Genomic DNA, 19,258 nt, shown 5'->3' with positions numbered 1-19,258 from the left:
GAAAAACAGAGAGACAGTCAGACGATAGATAGATAGATAGATAGATAGATAGATACATAGACAGATAGATAGACTAAATGACAAACAGATAGAAAGACACACTGAGCCAAATACACAACCTCCCTCAGTTACAATATATTACAGAAGCATCTCACACCAATACATACTTCCCTTTTCATTTATTGCCTAAGTTACGTCACAGCACAAGCTCACGCAGTTACATAGCGATATATACGGTGGCCATGACGCCCTTAGCGTTTCTTCCTTTTTAAGTTGAGAGAGAGAGAGAGAGAGAGAGAGTCATTTGTTACGTCATTTCTCTAAACTAAAAAAAAAATCTCCACTCATAAAAAGTTACATAATATTGAAACCTGTTACGTGAATTCCCTTATTAGAGAGAGAGAGAGAGAGTTAAATGGATTCCCTTTTTACAGTTTTCCCCATCTAACCTCTTCATTACGCTGACGTTTATGTGTTTATTTGTAGTTTATTCTTGCTCTTACTTGACGATTTTAGCTTAGCGAAGAGGGTGGTAGTTACTGAGGTCAAAGGTTCAGTCTGAGCGTGAATCCAGTGGACTGCAGGCTGAGTATGTCTTTAAGTCAACAACCATCCTTTCTAGGGGTAGGGAGGGAATTGAGGGACGTTTTGTACACCCAGGTAGCTCCACTGCCCGGTTATGTCAGTGCCACCACGTGAAGGCGTCACTCTCCCTCATCTAGAGGGGTTTGTTAAGGTTTTAGTTAGAAGAATCATCTATGAATAAAATCGTCAGAGGTAACAAAAATATATACCAAAAGAGAGGTCATCGTAGTGAAGTGGTTTTAGTTACGAGAGTCCCAGATCTCTAAAGTTACAAAAAGTTACAGTTTCCCACAATAACTCCCTCAGTCACATCTCTTGAGTTACATAGAGTTAACCTCGTATTTTGGGTGGTATGGAGGCACTTCGTAACACTTCACAATCATCGACTTGTTTCGTAAATTGCACCTTAATCTTCGTAAATTGCACCATAATCTTCTCATTTGCGTTATTTTTGTTACTTTCGTACCGAGAACATCAGTAAAACACACACACACACACACACACACACACACACACACACACACACACACACACACACACACACACACACACACACACACACACACACAAAAAAAAAAAAAAACAGAGGTGAAATACGCAGAATAAATCGCTAAGGAAGAGGGGTTACGAAATCCTCTCATAGAAATCCATCTTTAGTCCACCAAGTACACAGCGTTACAATAATACTTCCTCTAAATCTCACCCCCCCTCCTTTTCGTTACAAAGGCGTTACAGTAACACCTCAATAACCCAACACCTTACCTTTCACTTCCGGTACAAGCCGGGTTAATTACAGGTAAATTTCCGTAACCATCTTAACCCCATGAAGAAAGCACCTCTGGCAGTGAAGATTTTGAATATACATCTGTGAACACCATGAATACAATGGCGTGTTATTTTTTTTCTTTTTATATCGACGTGAAAACTATAAATATTGTGATGTGATCGTGTTGGTTTGTATGTATGGATATATTAATGTCTGTATCAATGTATTTATATGTATATTGATGTGTCTGTCTGTCTATCTGTCTGTCTGTTCATAAATGTATGTCTGTCTGTCTGTATGTGTGTGTGTATCTATATGTATGTATGTTTGTATGTTTGTGTGTGTATGAATGTACATATGTATGTTAAAAATAATTCTCAGCCATGCCTGATCTGATCTTGGCCAAAATTAGCATATACATTGTGTGTGGGAATGGAAAGAAATTACTCGATTTGGGTACCAATTTGCTATAATATCAAGGTCAGAGGTTATAAATCAAGGTCAAAACTCAGAGTGCAACTTTTTCTTATTCGTACTTAACCTAGTCTGAATGAGAGAGAGAGAGAGAGAGAGAGAGAGAGAGAGAGAGAGAGAGAGAGAGATGTGGATACACTGTTTGTGGGGAATGAAAGAGGCGATTCAATTTTTTTTGCAGGTCAGTGAAAGGTCAAGGTCACGGGTCAAGGTCAAAGTTCTCTCTGTGTATTGACTCGTTTTGGTACTGGAGAGGGACGCCTTCATGTGGTGGCACTCTTATAAATGGGCGGCTCCACTGCCCGGTTATACAAACGTCCCTCAACTCCCTCCCTCTCCCCCGAAAGAAGGATGGGGGACTGAAGAAGGAGGACAGCTCAAGCCTGCAGTCCACTGGGTTCACGTTTCAGATGAACCTGGATCAGTATTACTAGAGGGAGTGTTAAGGGAAATTACTCGTGGTGATGGAGTTAATGAAGGCCGTATCCAACCCCTCCAGTTCATCATCTTGTTATATCAATTACAGATCGAATGAGTGAATGTGAGTGCGTCTGTGTGTGTGTGTGTGTGTGTGTGTGTGTGTGAGAGAGAGAGAGAGAGAGAGAGAGAGAGAGAGAGAGAGGTAATGTTCTTGTGAATAATGAGTGAGTGGGTGAGTGAGGGAAGGAGGGAGGGAATGAAGGAGAAGGTTGGTGAGTGAGGAAATGGATGAGTGAGTGAGTGAGTGAGTGAATGATTGAGTGAAGAAGTGAGTGAGTGAGTGAGCGAGGAAGTGAGTGAGTGAGTGAGTGAGTGAGTAGGAATGTTTGGTGCGAGAATCCGAGGGTGGATATGCCAGGGAAAGAATGTGTGATTATTAGAGAGAGAGAGAGTGAGAGCAGATCCATTAGTAGCCTCTGATCTAAAGCGAGCTCATTTCTGTGTGCAAGGAAGCGAGCCAGTGAGTGAGTGAGTGAGAGAGGGAGAGTGAGAGAGTTAAAGTCTGTGAGAATGACGTCATGTTTAACTAAGTGTGAGTGAGAAGTCATGTGTCAGAAAGTGCGTTATCTCTAATGTGAACCAGCGAGTGAGTAAGAGTGAGTTCGTGGATAAGAGTTAGAGCAAGTTAGAGTGAGTGACGTACTGCATTTAAGCATGAGAGTGAGAAAGTGAATTAGGTTTAAAGTGAGCCAGCGAATGAGTAAGAATGAGTTAATAAGCAAGATTGAGTAAAATAGAGTGAGCTTGAGAGTGAGCGAGTAGCAGAGTGAATTACCAAGTGATCTACAGTGAGTGGATGAGTGAGAGTTAAAGTGAGTGAATTAAAGTGAGTGAGCAAGAGAGTATATAAGTTAATGTGTGTGAGAGTAAATGAGTAACTTTATCTTTTAGGGTGAGTGAGAGAGTGTGCGAGTGAGGTAGGCCGTTGGAGAGAGAGAGAGAGAGAGAGAGAGAGAGAGAGTTAATCTGCGAATGTGTGTGTGTGTGTGTGTGTGTGTGAGAGAGAGAGAGAGAGAGAGAGAACAGTGCTCCCCCAAACAGATCATTAAATATTCACGCTCTCTCTCTCTCTCAAACCTTGCCGGGATGTTGACGAGAGAGCATCCTTCATTTCCTTCATTCATTTCCATCATTCATTTCATTCATTTCCTTCATTAATTTCTTTCTATCATTCATTTCTTTCATTTCCTTCATTCATTTTCTTCATTCATTTCCCTCATTCACTTCCTTCATTAATTTCATTCATTTCTTTCATTTTTTCATTCATTTATTTCATTTACCTCAGTCATTCCTTCATTTCTTTCATTCATTTCTTATTCATTTCATTCTCTACTCACATTTCATTCTTCATTTTTGTATTCATTTCTTATTATATTTATTCATCCTCTTCATTCATTTCTTCCATTTCCTTTATTTAGTTTTTCATTTCCCTTAATTTTCCATTAGTTCATTCATTTTCTTGCATTTCTTTCTTCTATCTTATTTATTCTTTCATTTATTTCATTCATTTCTCTAAGTTCCTTCCTTCCTTCTTGTTATTCAGCGTTTTTTCAAGTCCTTTATCGGTTATTCATCCTTCCTTCATTTCTCTTCTCTGTCACTACAGTCTTACTCTTTTCTTTTACCTCCAATATTTCTTTCCTCCTTCATTTCCTCCTTCTCCACTTCCTCCTCCTCCTCCTCCTCCTCCTCCTCTTCTTCCTCCTCCTCTTTACAGTATCAAATTTTACAGCAATAACATCAGCAGTAAAAACAACAATAATAATAATAATAATAATAATAGTAATAATAACAACAACAATAATAATAACAGCGGTAAAAAAACAAATACCGGTAATAATAATAATAATAATAATAATAATAATAACAACCCAGGCACATATATATATTAGATTCAAAGCCATTTCAGGCCGCGGACGCCTTTCGTAATTCATTCATCCTTTTTCCTATTGGATTTATTCAAAGTAGAAAATTTTGACACCGGGTGGACGTAAAACCATCTGGAAATAAAATCGTCTGGAACACACTGGGAAAAATTATACGAGTAAGTAAAGAAATACAAATGTTTCAATATTGAGCAAAAAGAAAAGCGAAATTACAGAGGAAAAATAAAGTTTATCAGAAAAATCAACATCAGATATACAAAAAAAAATAATAATAATAATGATAATAATAATAATAATAATAATAATAGGACATTTAGTGATTTTTTTTTTTTTTTGTCTTTTTCTTGCAGTCTTCAGTTGATTTTATTCAGCTCATAGACTTTCAGAAATGGGTGTATTATATATAGCCTTCAATATCTTTCATAATCTTCTCCTGGTGTAAATCGAATCATGGGGTAGCAGCAAGAATTTTAAAAAAATGACATCCTTAGGGACATTAAGAAGTGATTGAAGAAATGGAAAAATGTACCCAGAGTTACGTACCACATTGGAAAATCAAACAAAAAAAAGATTGCTTGTCACTTTGGCAGGAGAATCACCCTCTCTCTCTCTCTCTCTCTCTCTCTCTCTCTCTCTCTCTAAGTTGACCATAATGTATAAATATCCAACTTCCAAGCATCTATAATATGGTAATAATAATAATAATAATAATAATAATGATAATAATAATAATAATAATAATAGCGATGATAATGGTGACAGTCCTAATCACTTCAAAAACATTTACGCTTCAAATGGTCCATTCCTCCCCTTCCCCCTCCCATCCCTCCCTTTCCCAATTATTTCCCTCCCTTCTCCCTTCTCTAATCACCCCTACACTTCCCCTCCCTCCCCCCTCCCCCTCTCTCCCTCCCCTTCCCCCACCACTAGTCATCCTCCCTCGTAGACCTCTCTCTCTTAAAAAAAAAAAATCTTGTAATTTTATTGAGTACTGAGTTACTTGTTAACTTTTATGGTTCTCTCTCTCTCTCTCTCTCTCTCTCTCTCTCTCTCTCTCTCTCTCTCTCACACACACACACACACACACACACACACACACACACACACACACACACACACACACACACAATTACCTTTCACCCAGTCTGCCTGCCTCTGTCCCCTCCTCCTATCTCTTTCCCGATCTTGCCCTCCCTCCCTTTCTCTCTCCTCATTCATCTTTCTTCCAATTTGTCTCCCTTCTTCCCTTCCTCCCCTCTCTCCCTCCCTCCCTATGGCTCTCTCTCTTCCTCCCTTATCTCTCATCCTGAATCACACTTTCTTTTCTCCCTTTTCTTGTCTTTTTTTCTCACTTTCTTTCTTTCTTTATCCATCTTTGACTTTCTTCTTTTGTCTTTGTGTTTTTTCATTTTTTCTATACCTCGTCATTTCGTTGTTTTGAATTGTCTGCATATTTTCTTTAATTTCCCTCTTTGTCTTACTTTTGACTTTTTTTTTCTTTATCTTTATATTTCGCCTCTCTCTCTCTCTCTCTCTCTCTCTCTCTCTCTCTCTCTCTCTCTCTCTCTCTCTCTCTCTCAGAAATTTACATCCTTATCCACAAGCTCATATCGGGCGTCAGTTTCTTAAAAAAACGTGTACATGAATATGTCCATGTGTGTGACCGTGTGCGTTTCTAAGTGTGCCTGAAATGTACACATGTACCGTATGACTTAAGTGTACACGAGAGCATGGCAGTGTAAGTAGATGTATTGTAAGTACTGTTATTACAAAAGCACAAGTACGCAATTGTACATATCTAAGTGTTGTATTATTAGTGATTGTGAGAATTGTACTATATTAGAGATACTGTCTTATAAGTAACTTTGATTATAAACGTGGGCTTTGGAGGCTACCTGACAACGTCTCCTTAGCGATTTATTTTGCTTAGTCTCCTGTAATTTTTCTCTACAATCCATATATCGAAAATGACAGCAACATCCCATCATTAGAAGGGAATGAGATTTAAGGTGATGATGATAATGATGATATGCAGGTAATCGGTAAGGAATACATGCTAGGGAGTCTCCATAGCCCACGAGCAAACGTTCTTAAAGTGTCGTAGTCAATTGCCATCTGCAGCATTGAGTAGAAAACGAAGTAGAAAATGTGCAGTTGCGGACATAAATATTGATCCACTCCGTACAAAAAACAGCAGAACAATAAACAAAACTTTTCAAAACCCAGTGAGGCGATATTCGGAGGCCAACAGACTTTCCCGAATATCATAGGAGCGTTTCATAATTTTGAGGCTAAAATAATAATAGTTGGATATTAATGTCGGCAACTGTTCACTCGAGGTCAATAATTCCTTTACGCATTTGGGTTTCGGAAGTAATGAACTGATATTCCAGCACTTGTGATGACTACTGATTAGCTAAAACAAGAACTCATTTTAGTTTGATCTCTTTCATATGGAGATTCATAATGCAAGATTTTGATTTTGACATCATTTATACTACGGAAATTTCGATTACGAGATTCGATTTTATTTTAATGTTTTTCACACTTTGGGAATTCTGATTACAAGATCTCATTTGATTTGGACTTCCCATCTGCCTAACTAATGAATGGATAGATGGATGGTGCTTATTGTCTTTTAGTTTAGTAATATGTTAATTTTGGGACAGACCTTTACAAATTCAGAGTTTTGAACCAGTGAAGTGCAATTTAAACTTACGGGATTAGAGTCATTTATTTTAGAAATACCTCCAGGTCTTGAAATCACTTTACAAATGCAGGGTTTTGGACTCAAGAGTGTTGTTCGAACCCTTGCAATTATTGTTGAGTGTTTTAGCAACATCCCCATATTTGGCAGCCCTTAACAGATTTAGGGTTCCAGATCAAGTAGCGAGATTCAAACCCATGTAATTATTGATAATACAGTAACATCTCTAAATTTTCAACACCCCCATTAGAAGCTAGGGTTCTGAACTAATAGCTGAAAGAAGTTTACACCCTTTGTGATTATCAGTCATTTTAGCATTGTCTCTAAATTGTGATAGCTTTAACAAATTTAGGGCTTCAAACGATTGAAGTGAAATTCAAACCCTTGTGTTAATTGTTCATTAACATACCAATACCTCTGAATTTTGACAGCCCATTACAAAATTAGCGTTCCAAACAAATGGAAGCACCATCCAAACCCATTTCATTATTTTATCAATTATTTTGGCAGTAGAACTAAATTCCGATGTCCTTTACCATCCAGGATTCCAATTAATAAGTGCAATTCATACCTGTGCATATATTTGGTTGATCAGCCACCTCATCAGTTTCTGACAAGGTTTCAGTGTAGTCTTTTTAGTCCATCAGTTTAGAAAGTTCCAATTAAATTTTAAGAAAGATTCAATATGATTATTCTGTCAATCAGTTTTACAAGCTCATTAAAACTTGACATGATTTTGATCTGGGCTTTTTGTCGATCGGTTGTGCAAACTTTCATTAAACTTTGACAAAGTTTCTGGCGGTGTAAAGGAACTTTTGACGAAAACAGCACAAATGGTAGTGGGAATCTGCCTTCTCACGGGGTCCTGTGGTGATGCTAAACAAAAAATTATAAAAAATATATATATATTTATAAACAAGTGGTAGCTCGCACAAACTGTTCATAAATTACACATTTGTGGACCAGGTAATACATTTATAATAACAGAATATATGAACACGTAAACAATTATACACACGATATAAATAAACAACACGATATATAAGGGTAACAAACTGGTGAGAATGAAAAAAAAAAGCAGAAAAAGAGGATCTCGCCCAATAAATGTTGTCCAGGAATAGTTATAGTGTTGAAGGGAAAATAACGGAGTAAATAAAGACAAGTAAAGATAAAAACAAGATATAAAGAAAGCCACAGAATGAACTAAACAGATACGTAAATATAAACAAATCAGCTTAACCCTTCCAGCAGGAGGATGTATTTTTTATGGCTAGCTACTGACGATTTTAGTAAGTTAATGAGGCCTTTAGGAACAGGAGTGTAATGGTGGATAATATTCAGTTGATAATATATAGTAGGCTTCATTAAATCCTCGCTACCCTGGTACACTGTTAAGCTGGATCGATCGCCCGGCAGCAAAAGAATTGTAAACAAACGACGTCCTCTGGCTCATTAAATCTTAAAAAAAAAGAAAAAAATACGTGTCACAAAATAGCGATTATCAAAATATACTTAAAATTAGCATGTCAAGAAAATACTACCAAAAATTAACACCTGGGACCAAAAAATGCAAAAATACGGCACTCACAGAGCCCATACCTCCGCCAACGCCTATACCAGACAACTCACCACCAAAACTTAATCAACTTTTCCTTGGCCCACAACCCACGTATCCACAACATTTCTTTGCCATCCATCAAGCAGTTTTTGAGATGTGGACAAACAGATAAAAAACAGTCCTAAATCGGAACTCGAACTCAAAACACCACCAAAATGTAATCAACTCTTCCTTGGCTCATGACCCACGTATCCCCAAAATTTCATAGACATCCATCAAACTCTTTTTGAGACATGATGTGGACAAACAAACAAAAAAACAGAGAAACAGCAGTGAATACATAACCTCCTGCATCTCTGTTTGCAAAGGTAATAAGCAGGAATAGTAGCACAAAAAAAGAATTATAACACACACCACAAACACGTTAAAAAGGTAACATTTAACAAGAGTAGCACAAATGTTAAACAAAAGTAGCATCCAGTCCTAACAAAAGTACTGCCTAAACTACCACCCATCCCTAACTAAATCTAAGCCCCATTGAACCCCATGAGAAGGTTGAACCCCTCACCACCCCCACCTAGCCATCCAGGTGAACCCCAGGTGTGAGAAGCCCAGAATACGGCAGGTGAGTCTCAGGTAGGTTCATTAATTAATATAAAAGAATCAGACAAGAAATCTATAATAAAATATAATATATCGGTGTTAAGGGAACGAAGGGGGTTACGCTCCCCCTCCCCCCTCTCTCCCTGCTCCCTCTTCCTCCCTCCCTCCTCCTCCCCTCCCCTCGCTCTTCCCCTCTTCACCTGCTCCCCATCCCACCTCCAAACTCTTTTCCCCTACCTTCAGTCTCTCTTCCTTTGCCTCTCACCTTTCTGTCTTCCTATCTCTCCTTCTTCCTCCCTATTTCCCCCACCCTCTTTCCCCCCTCTACCATCCTCTCCCCCCTCCTTCTGCCCTCTCAGTTCCTGCTTCCTTATCTCCAACCTAAAGGGCAGCTTCTCCCTTTTACCCTTTACATTCCTCCTCCCTTCCTTCTCATCCTTTCTTCTTTCCTCTCTTCCTCTTATTCTCGTCCTCCACCTCCCCTTCTCCCCCCTCCTTCTTTTCCTTATCAGTTCCCCTCCTGTAACTTCTCCTTCCTATCCTCTATGTTCCTCCTTCTTCTCTCCCCTCCCTTTCCTCTTTCATTTCTCTCCTCCCTTCGTTTTTACCTTTACCTCCCCTTCGCTCCATCTCCCTCCCCATATCATCTCTCTCTCTCTCTCTCTCTCTCTCTCTCTCTCTCTCTCTCTCTCTCTCTCCCCATAGTGACTACCCCCATACCGACTCCTCTCCCAGTTCCTCTCCCTATCCCTCTCAGTTCTTTTCCTTCCTCTACCATCCTCTCCTCCTTACTCCATGCCTCCCCTCACTGATAGCTCTCTGGAGTGTGAGGAAATAGATACCGGTAGCCATTATGGGTTAAAGATAGGCAGATAGGTAGGCAGGTAGGTAGGTAGGTGGAGAAATGGGTGGATGGATTACGAGAGAAAGAGAGAGAGAGAGAGAGAGAGAGAGAGTACAACAAGGTACACAGAAACGACAGCAACGACAACTAAAAATTAACCCAAATTAACTCAAATCCACTTCAGCCAAACAAAACACCTAACCACATCCCCAAAGCACACCAACATCAATAACACATCTACACAACAACTATCATACATCATTCACACTATTCACTATTCATCCTACCTATAGCTGTCATGTATAATCAAGGAAAGCAATGAATAAATGTGCATGAAAAGTCCGAATGAGTGTGAATGAGTTATGAAAAATATATTCTGCATGTCCCCTGTCTAAATACCTGTGTTTTGGTTAATTAGTTTAGGTACAGGTAAGTCTAAGGTGCGAGGACAGGTAGGATAAGGGGAGGAGGAGAGCTGAGAGGGGCAGGAAGAAGAGAGTGAGGAGAAAGAGGAGGAGGAGGAGGAGGAGAGGGGGCGAGGAGGAGAGAGGAGGTGTAAGTTTTAGGATCCCCCCCCCAACCATCACCTCTACACACAACACACACACACACACACACACACACACACACACACACACACACACACACACACACACACACACACACACACACACACACACACACACACACACACACACACACACACACACACACACACACACACACACACACACAATAAATAAATGTAAAAATAACCTACCCATATCTACATAACCATCACAATAAACGCACTGCACTTATTGAACACCCAAACCACATTGTAATTTAACATGGTAACTACACATTAATCCACCGTCCAAATCCTTTCAGGTCACACAAGGCTGATAAAATACTGAATCGTGCATGGGTGGCCAGAAGAGATTGGAGAAGACTGTGATCGTACCCAAGGGATGAACTAAGCATCAAAAATCTCTATGAAGTGAGCGTCTTGATGATCATTTTCAACTGAGAATATTAACCATCCAATCGGCCAGCGGTTTTAATCAATCGGTCCTTGCACAAGCGATTTAGGTCTTAACTGTTAATTGGAAAGAATTTGTTTTACCGATATCAATAATTCAGTGGGTACCAATAGGAAGCTTTCATGTACAGTATTTTCTTTCTCTGGTTAACGTCACACTGTTATATTCAGCTCATAAGAACCTACCGCAACAAAAACTTTAATGTAATATTCCTTTACGACAACGCCATGATATATGATGCACTTTCTATCATCCGCCTGACGCCAAAAGTTTTAATTTAGCTCAAAGATAACCACCCTGGTAATGAAGTTAAAGTTTACCTTGATTAACATTTGACCTGGAATGAAAAACACCGTAGTCTGTCCCAGCTAACTTTAGAAGATTTCATTCAAAGCAGAGAAGCCTACCGTCTTTCTCTTTGCGCTTTGGCCAAGTGAAAATACTACCAACGTATATTTTATTGTAATACACTCAGAGAAAGCCTTTAATATTTCAGTACAACAAAATCATTCCAAAGTTATAACTGTAATGATTCGCTGGTTCAGTTACTTACAGAGAAACAGCTCCGAATCGGGTATCGAACCAACTGAGTCAGAAACTAAAATCTGAAAACCAAATTGAACACATCCTTTTCCAAATTGTTCTCAAGAGCTCAGATTTTCATCCTAAGGCTTTTCTAGTACAGTACAATATTACTTCACCGATTCCGACGCATTTAGGAAAAACAAATGTGCATCAGATAACCGAATAACATTACAGGAAAACCACGTCGCCTACATCCTTCCCAAAACGTCATCTTAGGGAACTCAAAAAATTAATCTATAACTTCTAATTTTCCTAGTACGTCGCCGTGTTACTTCCAGGGTTCAAATGCTTGTAATGGAAGCGGGTCGAATTCCATGCCGACATTTTAAAGTTAGAATTTAAGTACACACAGTGGGTCTTGATTCCGCACCCGAATACAGAAAAGCCGAGACAAATGCGTGTGATACAATTCATAACACGATATCAGTATTTGTTAAGAGGTAATTCAGAACTAAAGACCACCTCATGCACATCAGCACTTGGCATCACACACACACACACACACACACACACACACACACACACACACACACACACACACACACACACACACACACCTTACCTACCTACCACCGCTCCACCTCCCTCCTCTCACCTTCTCCTCCTCCCTTAAATTTAAAGAGAAAGACACCCCCTCATACCCAAATCCATCCCTTAAAAAGCTGTATAGACTCAAGTAACTAACGCCATACCTTCTCTCTCCTCTTCCTAAAGGTCGAGAGGGCAGTGAGAGGGAGGGAGGAGGAGGACAACGTACCAAGGAGAGGACAGGAGACGGACTTCCTTCGTTCCCTTCTCCACCAAATAATCTCCAACACCAACACCAACAACCATCCACTAACCCACCCTCCCAACCCCCCTGCCCCATCTCTCATGCTCCACCACCACATTTCTCGTTAATAAAGTATAGCTAAATGCAATAATAGTTACCATCCCTCAACCATCCACTTACTATCCACCTCATCCACATCTCTGAATAGTAGTGTCAGTACTAGTCATTACTACCATTCCAACTGTCTGCTATCCTACTTAATAAAGGAGTATTGTAATAACACCATCCCAACCAACGTGTACCCTCAAGGATTCCCTCTTTCTGAATAGTAAAGCAAATTATCGTCGGTACCATCGCCGTCATCCACCACCTAACCCCTCATTCCCACTTAAAAGAGAGGCGTAAATCATCTGCATGTAACCATCGTCATCCAGCCATAACCATCATCAGTCAACAAGTCGTCTTCAACACCTGCGTCAAGTCATTACCTAGAAGTGTAAAAAATAATTAAGAAGAAAAAAATGAAATAAAATCAGAAAGACCTCGAGTTTAAAATCAAGTTTAATTGAGTTACTGAAGAATATACTCGTGTAAAAATAGTAACTTGTTCACCATATTAAAATCTCAGACAAGTGGTACTCAATAGCTAAGAAGAAATTACATCATGCTGATTACTAGTCTAAGGGCTACTACACTGACACTTGACCAATGCCTTACACTGATCAAGGAATTTATATCAGAATGGTAAGGACGTGTTGGATATAGAGACACAGAAATATCGACTCCGTTTTGAGGTGTTCCAGAGGGGAATTAATGCGATTGGTGTGTGTCAGGCTGATGAGTGCGCCGAGATAGAGAGTCACACAGAGAGAGACCGAGACACAGGTAGAGAGAGGAAGAGATAGCCAGACACGAAAGCCCCAAGGAAACCTAGAGAAGCTTTCCTATCCCCTCTTTCCTTCCCCTCTCCTCTTCTTCCTCCTTCCTTTTCCCCGCCTCCCTCCTCTTCCCCCTTACTCTCGACAGTCTCCTCTTGATCTCCGGTCGTAATCTGAAGGGTACTCTGGGCTCTCTCGGGAAGGGCTCTTGACGTCAGCCGCCTCTCATTACTAAACAAAACCTAGACCGGCTTGAGTACAGATCAGGTGAGCGTCCAATAAGGAAGAAAAAAAAAAAAAAAGAGGGAAAGAAAACGACAGAGGAAGGGAAAGGCAGACTCTGCTAATTACGTCACTTTTCTCAGATTACTAAATAAATCCTCAACTGGCTCGAGTTCAGGCCGGGTTTACGCCCAATAAAAGAGGAAAAACAAAAGAAGAGAAAGAAAACAGAGAGGACAGGAGGGGCAGACTACAATAATTACGTCACGCAGCAGGCGTCCAGATCGAGATAAGGCATGACTGGGAGGGGGTGCCAGCAAATCCTCTCTCTTCTGAACTCCTCTCGCTACTCTCCTAACCTCTAACACGGCACACGGTTTGACCAAGTACCTCCTAACAGTGTAAGCTCAGCCAGGTTTGAAATTTTAAATCGGTCCACCTCAAACCAAGCAGCCACAATGGAGGTGCCAGAAAGCGTGAAGAATTTTGTGGTTCCAGGGATAAACCTGAGTCTGCAACAGATATGGGACGCTCTCTACGAATGCATGAAGGAGAAGCGGGTGCAGAGGAAGATTGTGCTGGTGATCGTAAGCATAGCATTACTCCTGGACAACATGCTCTATATGGTCATCGTCCCCATCATTCCAGATTATCTAAGAAAAATAGGATCCTGGGAGACTCACTTGGAAGGAGGGCATGTGGTCAGGGTGAACGAATCGAATATCAGATATGTCTCCAACGCCACCGGTAACTACTCCATCAATGACACACAACTCAAAGCCAAGCTCGTAAACCAGGTTATTGTTTATGAAGGGGAAGATACTGCTATTGGCATTCTTTTTGCCTCTAAAGCGCTGATCCAGCTGATGGTGAATCCAATTTCTGGTACCGTCATAGACAAAGTTGGCTATGACATCCCCATGACATTTGGTCTCATCATCATGTTCTTATCTACTGCCATATTTGCCTGCGGTCATTCCTATGGCGTTCTGTTTTTTGCTAGGAGTCTCCAAGGTGTTGGATCAGCCTTTGCTGACACCTCAGGCTTGGCTATGATAGCAGACACTTACACAGAGGAAGCTGAACGAACGAAGGCTCTTGGCATAGCATTGGCTTTTATATCGTTTGGGTGCCTAGTTGCTCCACCTTTCGGGGGCACTTTATATGAGTTAGCTGGAAAGCAATTACCTTTTCTGATCCTCGCCTTCGTCTCGCTTTTCGATGCCTTAATGTTAAGGCTTGTGATGAGACCTATCAAAGATCAGCAACAAGCACAAGGCAAGGAATCAAAGAGTGGGACACCGATCTATAAGCTGTTTATGGATCCATTCATTCTGTGCTGTGCCGGTGCTCTAATGATGTCCAATGTGTCCTTAGCTTTTCTGGAGCCCACCATCAGTGTCTGGATGATGGACAACATGCACGTCGAGGAATGGCAGCTGGGGATGATCTGGCTTCCATCTTTCTTCCCTCACGTGGCTGGCGTAGTCCTCACTGTCAAGATGTCTAAAAAGTATCCTAACTACCAGTGGCTCATGGCGGCCGTTGGTTTGGGTATGGAAGGTGTAAGTTGCTTCTTCCTGCCCTTCGCCACCAACTACTGGGTTGTAATGCTGCCGATATGCTCGATATGCTTTGGTATAGCTCTCGTAGACACAGCACTGTTACCAACCCTGGGGTACCTTGTTGACACTCGGTATGTGAGCGTCTATGGCTCCATTTATGCAATAGCGGATATATCATACTCTTTTGCCTATGCCTTTGGTCCCATGATAGCCGGAAGTGTTGTAGCTAGCATCGGTTTCGTAGCTCTGAACATCGGCATAGCTCTCTCTAATCTCATTTATTGTCCAGTCCTCTACTCGCTCCGGCATGTTTATGACTACAAGCCCTTCGAGGAGGAGAAAGAGGAACAGCTGAACATGGGAGATCCTCCAGCCGGGGACTTCCAGACGTACACGATGCAGGAGGGGCAGCAGGTACCTGGCGATGTCACAAACCACCTGGAGTATGCAAAGCTTTCCAAGGGCAACCAGCAGGGGAATTACGGCACTTATGAGGCCATGGAGATGCAGGCGACGGACTACATCAACCAGGGGGCCAATGGTCATGTAGCTGGGGACAACAGGGGTGTTGCGCAGCGTCCGGTCGACAATAACCCCTTCCGACAGCAACAGACACAACAACAACAACAACATGGGGCACCAACCTTCCACTACAACCAGTAAGGGGAGGAGAGCAGGGCTTGTAAATACGATAATAATAACGTTGCTGAGGCAATCATGTCGTTACTCGTTGCTGTTTATTGAAAGTGAATATGATATGCGTTTATTATTGTATTAAATGTCTGTTGTAAATAGGAACAAAAGAGAATCCTAAGTCCTCCCACCCTGCACGTGCATTGCGTTGATTGGGTCTCTCTCGCTGGTCTGTGTTATCGTATTCCGTAATCATGACGTCATGGCAATAACAAAAACAAAGAATGCGTCAACAGTGTAGCTCAGCAATAAGAAAAACTAAGAAATCATGACGTCACCAAGGAACCAAAACAAAGAAGACAATTAATAGTGCTGTTAACCAAGAAGAAAATGGAAAAATACTGTTGACACAGGCTCTTCTCAGAAAGCAAGGTAGCTCTGTTTTAGACAAAGGCAGTGTGACCCTTTATACATGGAAGAGGAGTGTAGAGTATGTTGTTGTTTTTGTCGTTCAGATGGTCCAAGTGTTATATTCCGTGTGCAGGGGGGTGAAGATGAGTCAAATCTTTACGTTGATGATAATTAACTGTTGCATGGCACTAAACAGACGCACTTTTTAACCAATATACTTAGAGAGAGGTATTTTTTCTAGACTAGTTTTTAGTTTGGTTTCAGTTATTTACATTTTTTCGGTCAGTCACAGTCTTTCAAGGCCACATGCTGGGTAGTTTGACTTTTTTCCCATTTCTGGTGTCGAATACTTAGTCGGTGTAGTTGTAGTTGTAAATAGTTAGGATCTATTAAAGAAAGTTGGGGGTGTCGGCCAGTTGACTCTCGCTCACGGCTCACAAGGGCACGCCAAGCAAGTAAACAGTAGCACTAACAACACTTATAAATAACAGCATTAAGCGATCAATAATGCAAAAACAAAGACTATGTTAAACAGTATTAATAACACTATGAACAGATCAGCATTGCAAAAATCAATGAAATTCTATAAAAAACACTAAAACTATATACACAGATCAGTACTGCTGATAAAAAAAATATATTGAATCGATATATAAACCCAAAATGTATAAACGCATCAACAATGCAGACATACATTATAAGTAACAATTAAACAAGTGAATAAAGCAAATTTAAAACGAAAATAATAAAAAAAAAATGTACGTATGGAAGAAAACAATTATATCAGCAGATCAGTAAAACAAAATAAAAATATAAAAGGAAATAAATGAAACATGAAAACACGGATATAAATCGACTCTAAAATCAACAAAATAATTTGAAAATATATAATAATCAGCAACAGTCAGTTATGGAAAATATTTTTAAAAAATTTGTAAACAGCGCACCAGTGAAAAATGAAAATACTGAGACAGACAGCATAAACAGTCAATAAAGATAGTAAAGAATGAAAATGAATGCAAAGACAAAATAAGAATAGCAAAAACTGAAACAGAAGCAAAAAGTGAAAACAAATTAATGCATTACGAAATTTACTCTGGATTTTTTTTTTTTACTTATAAGGACTCAGTAAAAAATAGTTATATATAAAATATAACAATCCAAAAGTACCCAAGAATACCAATAAAAACAGTCAATGGCAGTTTACAGTTTCTTGAAAAAAAGAAATGCTGTGTCCATTGAACATGCCTGACAATGTACAGTAACTAACAGTCATAGTTGAAATCTTAGCACTCGAACTTATTCCTTGAGTATATTATAATTGAAGCAGAATAACTATTTGTATTGGATTCCGAGTTATAATCATAAACCGAGTATCTGTGCCATCATTCTTCACGGTGTTCAATCAGGTGGGCAAGGTTCAGCAACAGGTGCACACAACAGTAAATGGAACCATCATCAGGCTGCTCTTGAAATGCAACAGACATACACTCATTATTTGAGTCTTGTAAATTACCTGTTTTGCAAAGAACAATAAATACCAGCCTAAAGCGAAGAAATCATATATATCATACGGACAATATACACTTTTAGACATGTAACTGGATTCATTATCATGACCTTGCAAAGTATCACAAGAATAAGAAGGTATATGAGTTGATGTCAGTACAACATATTAAAAATACAAAAATCATATCCATCACTCTAAAAATATTCCAACAAATCGCTACAGTGATCACCATGAGTGGAAGAAAATCCTTATCATCAAAAGAAAAAGATACCACAAGGTTTACTGTCCTGTACTTACAAACCCTGTGAGTAAATTTTAATAATCAGTATCAATGAATCACAAACTTCCCAATCATAAACATCATTAGGGTTGCCATAAGAAATCACAAACATCAGCATATTTTACTTTATATATATATGCAGTCACTTCAGAATGCAAGTGTATGGTAGTCACTGCCACATAATGGGTTCTTCAATGTGATGTTTTGCGCCTGTTGTGATATGAATCTGATATTAACTAATTAGCCATAACAAGTTAAAGTCCCCATAAATAGATAGCCACCCTACTTCATTCAGAAGTAAGTACAAGGCAATAGGAGCAAAGTTCGCTGGTGTTTTTGTCACGACTAACCCACTAAGGATGAACTCTTAGGAATTAGGCAATTTTATTCAGGAAAATGATTTTTTTTTTTCTTACCAACGATAAAATTTTTCCCGCTGACAACCGTACGCAGGTAAACTGTAAACACTACCGATACCTTAGGCTGAAAAATTTATACCTGTCAGTAGTTAACGACAGTTCAAAAGATGAATATTAAAGATAGCTAAATGACCAAATGTTATATCTAATTTCCATAAAGGACATTTTAATGCTGTATAAAATGAACAGGAGAGGTTTAGACCCAAATATGGTTAACAGCAGGTAGTTCAGGGCATCTGGAGTAATTGTAACTAATATTTGATACTTATTTCCCCTGTGCGAATTTCTTACATAGCAGAGGTGCAGTTTACCAAGTCACAATTTAGACAGATTCATTCTGATAACCTGGTGTTTAGATGAGGCAGTTACTGATGGCAAAATTATTAGATAATGCACATATTTTTCTCAAGAATAATCTGTTTGAGATTCATGCAACGTTGTTTCAAGAAAATAGGACAGTTAATGTAATATATAAGAAAACTTTGATAGCTGTGTGACGCTAAAAATTTGGATGACAGAAATCTGCTGATATTACAACACAGAGGAAAAGCAGCCTAAATTCTTAAGGAAAAATCATATGTAGCAGAAACAACCCATATTTTCTCAAGACAATATAATTTTAACCATTACAATTACAACTGACATTCGGCATTAATATAGAGCAAGCATTTAACTTAAACTATTCAGCAAAAGTAGTAAATAAATCATAAAAATAAAAAAAGCACTGGAACAAACGTCCATCTGATATTAAAATGTTCCGCAAATACTGCCAACCTGCCTAAATTGACTCGCATATACTCCAGCCTATTTGAGAGTTGAGAGGTTGTTATTCTGTCCAAGTTAGCTTCGATATAAACCCACACCACTGGAAAACAAATTAATTGGGGTATTGGTTGCCATTCTAACAAAAGCAACTCGCATGCAGATCAAGTTTATGCAAAAGGGTGTGAAAGACAATTCTCAGTGTACCCAGATCAACTGACAAATATCTAATTTCATCAGAAAGTTATGGAAATCAATTGACACAGCAAAGAGACTGGAGAAAAAAGTTGCCAGCC

At 39.5% G+C, this 19,258-nt stretch overlaps 1 protein-coding gene and 1 long non-coding RNA gene across 2 annotated transcripts in view; both read left to right on the top strand.

Moving 5' to 3' along the window:
- LOC145415363 (uncharacterized) overlaps positions 1-12,782 on the top strand; it is a 122,740-nt gene extending 109,958 nt beyond the window's left edge. Inside the window, exon 3 of the long non-coding RNA XR_013900074.1 lies at positions 12,225-12,782. This is a non-coding gene — a long non-coding RNA (uncharacterized LOC145415363). The remainder of the gene's footprint in view (positions 1-12,224) is intronic.
- A 71-nt stretch (positions 12,783-12,853) lies between these two features.
- Positions 12,854-15,938, top strand: VAChT (Vesicular acetylcholine transporter). Its single transcript, XM_080284754.1, has one exon. The coding sequence runs from the start codon at positions 13,841-13,843 to the stop codon at positions 15,608-15,610; it is 1,770 nt and encodes a 589-aa protein (XP_080140880.1). The 5' UTR covers positions 12,854-13,840; the 3' UTR covers positions 15,611-15,938.
- Positions 15,939-19,258: the final 3,320 nt, after the last annotated feature.

Source organism: Coenobita brevimanus, chromosome 102 (genome assembly GCF_032717465.1).
Source record: "Coenobita brevimanus isolate Jiangsu-jjx chromosome 102, ASM3271746v2, whole genome shotgun sequence".
Lineage (NCBI taxonomy): Eukaryota > Metazoa > Arthropoda > Malacostraca > Decapoda > Coenobitidae > Coenobita > Coenobita brevimanus.
The sequence above is the reverse complement of the archived record's forward strand: the minus strand, read 5'-3'. Positions and strand labels throughout refer to the sequence as shown.